Genomic DNA, 6896 nt, shown 5'->3' on the forward strand with positions numbered 1-6896 from the left:
ACAATTTACCCACAAAGAGGGCTAAGGCAAGGCTGCCCTCTTTCCCCTTATTTATTTCTTATGTGTGCAGAGGCATTCTCGAACATGCTGCAAATGGCCGAAGAAAAAAGAGTCATCCATGGGCTAAAGGTTAGCAAAGATATTACCATATCTCACCTTTTGTTTGCCGACGACAGCCTTATCTTCACAAGAGCCTCAGAAAATGATTGTATGCACCTGAAAAGAATCTTTGAGTGTTATGCAGCTGCCTCAGGTCAGCTCTTCAACTACGACAAATCCTCCATGTTCTTTAGCGGCAACATAACCAATAGGGTCATTACGGCAATTAAGAACATCTTCCAACTGAATGTAGTTTCTAGACATGAAAAATATTTGGGGCTTCCATCCATGGTCGGGAGGAAAAAATCGGGATTCTTCAATAACATTAAGCTGAGAGTGTCTAGCAAGATTGCGGATTGGCAGCACAAGTACTTTTCGTGCGGAGGGAAGGAGATATTGATAAAGGCAGTAGCTCAGGCGGTTCCAGCATATGCTATGAGTGTATTCAAAATCCCCATGAGCATTTGCGTAGATATTCAGCGAGCAATTGCAAGGTTTTGGTGGAGCAGCAACATGGAGAAAAAGGGCATTCACTGGGCAAAATGGGAGAGGCTAAGCCAAGCTAAACGGAGGGGAGGGCTGGGATTCCGAGACTTTGCAAGCTTTAATCAGGCATTGGTAGCCAAGCAAAGCTAGAGAATTATTCAGTTCCCTGAGTCCCTATTAGCAAGAGTCCTACAAGCGAGATATTTTAAGGATAACCAGTTCCTTACTGCAAAATTGGGCTCCAAGCCCTCATTCATTTGGAGAAGCATACTGTGGGGGAGACAAGTGATTCATAAGGGGATTAGATGGAGGATCGGGAATGGTCAGCAAGTTCAAATTTATAAAGGGAACTGGATTCCAAAGCCCACGTCCTTTAAACCAGTTTCCCCTCCGTCCTTACCAAGTGACACACGGGTAGCTAAGTTGATCAAGGAGGATAACCAATGGAATGAGGATATGATATGCCAACATTTTTTTAGAGAGGATGCTGAAATAATTTTAAGAATTCCTATCCCTAGCACACCAATGGCCGATCAAATTCTTTGGCACTATGATAAGAAAGGAATTTACACTGTTAAAAGCGGATACCAAGTGGCCTTGAGAATTAATTTTTCGGATACCCCGTCCTGTTCAGAGCAGCCAGCCAACCAATGGTCGATTATTTGGTCCATGTCCTTACCAGAGAAAATTAAGATCTTCATCTGGAGAGCAGCAAAAAACATTCTTCCAACAGCTGAGAACTTATGGAGGAAGAAAATAGTGCCACAACCCGAATGCCAAATTTGTGGAATCAGCATGGAAACTGTTGGTCATGCGTTGGTGGAGTGTAAATATGCTCGCAAAATCTGGGAAAATACCAGGTTTGATGCTGAGCTTAAAAACATTGGTGGCCATGACATTTTGGGCATATTGCATGTGCTGGTGAAAAGAGTGGGGAAATCAGATACAGAGGTGGTGGTTGCTCTTCTCTGGGTAATTTAGGGTGTTCGAAATCAAAGATTGTTCAAAGGAAAGAGGGAGAACCCTGGCATAGCAGCAGTTAAGGCTGAGGCTGTTGTGGAGTCTTTTAGAAGAATCCAAAGTTCTGGGAAAATGGCCAATATCGGCGGTACAGTAGAGAATCGTGTATGCTGGAGGCCCCCCCCCCCCCCTCCAAATTGGTGTAAGATCAATGTGGATACAGCTGTAAACCTGGAGGATCATTTAGTTGGGCTGGGAATTGTCATACGGGATGCTAACAAGAATTTTGTGGCTGCTGCAATCAAGAGTACAAAGCTGCACTGTGGCGTTACCTTTGCAGAAGCAGAGGCAATGAACTGGGGACTGAAAGTAGCTTATGATGCAGGGCTGGCAAATATAATCATTGAATTCGACTCCCTCGAAGCTGTAGATTATGTTAACAACAAGAAGAGCAGCAGAACAGAGATCCAGTGGCTAATTTCGGAAATTCAAAATAGATTAAAGGAGTTTTGTTCTTGGAAAACACTGCACACGCCAAGGTCTTGTAATGCCATTGTTCATTCTCTAGCAAAGTTAGCTCTAGAGAAAAGTATAACTGTTGTTTGGGTAGATTCGTACCCCTCAGAAGTCATGAATTTGTTAAACTCTTTTATGGAATGAATTTTATATTCTTCTCAAAAAAAAAAAAGTAACTATTTATTTAATTCTTATCACAAGTGATTTACTATTCTTCATATATATAATTATTGTTAAGAGATACATATGAAAATTATTCAAATTAAGGAAGAGAGTACATACATTCCTTTTGAATTTGACAATTACTGTGCTATCCAAAAAAAAATTATTATTATATCACATGTGTATTTATAACAACAAACGAATAAACACTCAATACTAAAATACATGTGACAATAATTCAGAAGAAGAGAATATATATTTGAGGAGCACCTACTCTTTCAAATTTGGATCCAGTTAGGGATGGGTGAAAAAATTGTTGCCCTAAAAAAACTGAGCCAAATCGGTTTAGTTTTTTAAAATTAAAAAAACCAATCAGTTTATATGAGGAAAAATCAAGAACAAAAAAATTTTAAAAATAGAAAGAAAATTATGGTTTAAAAAAGAAGAAGAAGAAAGGAACATAGTTGGGAACCGAACAATTGATTCGGTTGGGTTCGGATTATTATTTCTATAAAAATTGACGGTTCAATTCAATTTAAAACCAAGCCAAGCCAAACCATCCTCATCTCTAGATCCAGTGCTAATCTAAGTTGTGTTATTTTATTATTAATGTTTTCATTCGAGAATTTATTATCTTCAAATTGTTCCATTACTTTTGAAAACAACCCTTTTCTAACAGTTTTAACTAACAATTTTAACACACAAAAAAATGCTGTTTAAATTAATAAAAAATCTTATTTGAGGTCCTTAAAATTCCAAAAAAAAAAAGTCTTCTTAATTTCATCTCCATAAAATCAAAATCGTACCCATAATTTGTCGCATGATTTCAATTGGTTAACAGGGCTGTACGTGGCCAAGGGTTTGGTTTTGATGGCCGCGTGGCCAAGCTTTTAGTTTCCTTGGCCGCACATGGCCATTTGGTTGCCTTGATCGAGTGGCCACGGGTTTGGTTGCGGTAGCTAAGGGTTTGGTTTCCATAACCGTGCATGGCCAAGGGGTTTGGTTGCCTTGGTCGCAGTGGCCATGGGTGGGGTTTAGTTGTGTTTGAGTTCTTAGAATTTTCAAAGCAGTTGTAATTAGTAATTGTTCAAAAGTATTCAAAATTAGAATTTTGGCTTTAAAACTTTGGATTATGGTAGAATCTTCTTAGATTTTAATTTTACTTTAGTTTTTATTTGTGGATAGTTTATTTGAAATTTTTTATTAACGAAAAATTTGAGAGAGAGAATGTTGCAATGGTACTGCATTTATTTGCAGAAAAAAATAAATTTTATTAAGGGATCTCTTAAGTTACATTTTATGTAATTTACACCACATTATTCATGTGTGTGGGTGTAAGTTACATGAATGAGATGAATGAACAATAAGAAAGTGAGATTTATCAGATGAAAATGAATCATGTTGAGAATTTTGATATTTTGAAATTAAATTATAATTATGCTAAAGTACATCTTTGTCCTCTAAAATATAAAAAAGGGTAACGGTCATTTTATCTAATAATAAATATATGAGTAGAAAAATTGAAAGACTTTACTTCTTTTGGTTAATTTAAATGTATAGATACTATTTTGCCTTTATAACCATTAAAATCAATGGAAAAATAAAAAATTTTAGAGGATAACTTGATATTTTTAAAACTAGAGAAGATAATTTGAAAATAATCTATTGATGTGGAGTAATTCAAAATTTTGCCTTGCGTGTAACACATGCATTAATTTGTCACTTATGCATTAAAAACCTATGAACAGGCAAGCATTCAATCCTTGTCCCTTTCTTTCAACTTTAAGTTTGTAATTTAGAGTGGTGGACTATCACTCTCAAAGTTAAGAAAAATTACGGGAGTAGTAGTTTGAGTCTCTATAAACTCAATTTCTCTCAATTAAGTAAAAAATTATGTAGAATTAATTTGTAAGTCTTTCTCCTTTATGAAATGCGAATGGAACTGAGACATCTCTTTTCTGTAAATGTCATATGTCAAGACATGTACTTCATAGAATTATTGTAATAATATAAGTCTCAAGTTATATATCTGATTATAAATATCAATGTAATAGCTATTCTAATAACAGTTATAAATATTTATGTAATACAATAACATGATGTGTAAACAATATTAAAAAAAGAAAAAGTTTGCAATTTAGAGTCAAGCTACTAGAATCCTGTGTCAATGCACCATTTCGATTTGACAGGAATTGCATGTGGTGGAGACTTGGTACAATGATAGCCCCCTGGCCCTGCCGCACCATAAATACCATGCAAACACATAAGCACAACTGATTAATTACCACACACAGATTCTAAGCCAATAAGCCAATAACTTTTTGACGATGACCTTGACATTGCTTCAAGAATTCTCAGTTAAACGGCGGGCGCCGGAACTTATTGGCCCGGCGTTGGCGCCGAAAAGTCATGAAGTGAAGCAACTTTCCGATATCGATGACCAACAAGGTCTATGGTTTCAAGTTCCATTAATATTTTTCTACAAGAATAATCCTTCACCTTCGATGAAAGGGAAAGATCCGGTTAAGGTCATCAAGGAAGCCCTGAGTAGGGCACTTGTGTATTATTATCCTTTTGCTGGTAGGCTTAGAGAAGGGTCCAATGGTAAGCTCATGGTGGACTGCAATGGTGAAGGAGTATTGTTTACTGAGGCTGATGCTGACTTCTCACTTGATCAGCTTGGTGATGATGAAATTAAGCCACCATGTCCATATTTGGATGAGCTACTTTATGATGTTCCAGGCTCCGAAGGCACTCTTGGCTGCCCATTGTTGTTATTTCAGGTGAGTGACATTACTTCAAACCGAATTTTAATTATGTATTTATAGATTTTCTTTTCTTTTTCTTTTTCTTTTCTTTTCTTCTTCTTCTTCTTCTTCTTTTTTTTTTTTGTAGAAATGTTTACTTTGAAAACAACGTTGAAAATTAAATTCTGAAGGGAAATTTTCAAAAGCCTCGGTTGTACTTTTATTATATTAATTATTCTCCCATCATGTTTCAAAACTCTATAGGAAAAAATTAACTTTCATATCATGTATACTTATCCTGAAGTAAATGATATTACCTGTTGTTTGGTATTTTGGATCTCTCTCATTTAGATTTTATTCGATGAGATTCTCCTCCTTCAGAAATTGCACTTTTACTTTCTGATGATACCAATGGTTTTCTGTGTTACCGCTTTCTGAATAAGCATATAATTAACCTAGCTTTTCGGAGTTCTTATGTGTTTCTAAATGAAGGTGACACGATTGATATGTGGAGGATTCGTACTTGCATTTCGGGTGAACCACACAATGTGCGATGCATTTGGTTTCGTGCAATTCTTGAAAGCCATGGAGGAAATGGCTTGGGATAATGCAAAGGCACCATCCTTACTTCCAATTTGGCAACGAGAGCTCCTGAACGCAAGAAACCCACCTCAAATTTCTTGTGTCCACCATGAATATGACCAAATAGACCCGATCAAAGCTACCCTGAGAACCAAAAACCCAAATGACCTAGACCACAAATCACTCTTCTTTGGTCCGAAAGAAATTTTGTCACTTCGAAATCAGCTTCCCCCACATCTTAAAAACTGTACGACATTTGAGCTACTAACTGCTTGCATATGGAGATGCCGTACAATTGCACTTGGATTGGACCCAAATGAGATCGTTCGAGTTTCATTCACATTTAATATTAGAGGCAAGCGTTTCAACATGCAGATACCTCAAGGGTATTATGGGAACGCATTTGTGTTCCCAGCTGTGTGTTCAAGAGTTGATGCATTGTGTGGGAGTCCATTGGGATATGCTGTGGAGTTAGTGAAGGAGGGAAAGGCCAAAGTGAGTGAAGAGTATATAAGATCTGTGGCTGACCTTATGGTGACTCGAGGTCGACCGGTGCCCACAACTATGGGAGATTTGTACTTCATTGTTTCGGACACAACTCGAACTGGATTTGAAGAGATTGATTTTGGGTGGGGAAAGCCTATGTTTGCTGGAATCGCTGGGTGTGCGCTATTCATTAGCTTTTATGTGAATTATCAGAAAAAAAATGATGGCGAGCGTGGGATTGTGGTGCCAATACGCTTGCCATTCTCAGCCATGGAGAGGTTTCAAGAAGAAATCAGGAAGATGACTATTTGACCTTTGAATAGGAAGTCTTCCCTAGAGAATTTGGATCCAGTGTTAATCAAAGCGATGCTGATCTATAAATGCATTGTGTTATATGTACAAATATAATAATATACGAAAAAATAATGAGAGACTTGAAAAAGTACCCACATAGATATTAGATTAGATCGGCATCGAATTTAGAATTGTTTGTGTTAGTACTATATATGTATGCTTTGAGTTTGGAAAAAAATAAAAGCTTGTTTAATTAAAGTATTTTGAAATAAATCAGTGTATTAATCTAATAAATTATTTATATGTATCAATTTGAGTTATTGGTGCTAAATTATTTACTTGGACTTATTTATTTGTTTTTATAGTTATTATTTACTTGTACTTATTAGAGAATCTTCAAAAGATTTTTTAAATAAAATTTTATTATATATTTGAAGAGCTACATCAGCATTTAAAATTTAAAAGACACTGCAATTAAGATTCTTCAAATAAGAAATGATTCTATCTTTTTAATTTTGTAGAGTTGTTTTCTCTATCTTCAATCTATATTTTATTACTTTTTAT

The 6896-nt window shown here is 36.2% G+C and overlaps 1 protein-coding gene across 1 annotated transcript; it reads left to right on the forward strand.

Annotated features, from left to right (window-relative positions):
* The first annotated feature begins 4474 nt into the window (after positions 1 to 4474).
* Positions 4475 to 6639, forward strand: LOC102613136 (methanol O-anthraniloyltransferase-like). The gene is made up of 2 exons (XM_006470679.3): positions 4475 to 5006; positions 5463 to 6639. Exons 1-2 carry the CDS (start codon positions 4551 to 4553, stop codon positions 6348 to 6350), a joined length of 1344 nt encoding a protein of 447 aa, XP_006470742.2. The 5' UTR covers positions 4475 to 4550; the 3' UTR covers positions 6351 to 6639.
* The last annotated feature ends 257 nt before the right edge of the window (positions 6640 to 6896 follow it).

Source organism: Citrus sinensis, chromosome 2, assembly GCF_022201045.2.
Source record: "Citrus sinensis cultivar Valencia sweet orange chromosome 2, DVS_A1.0, whole genome shotgun sequence".
In the NCBI taxonomy this organism is placed as follows: domain Eukaryota; kingdom Viridiplantae; phylum Streptophyta; class Magnoliopsida; order Sapindales; family Rutaceae; genus Citrus; species Citrus sinensis.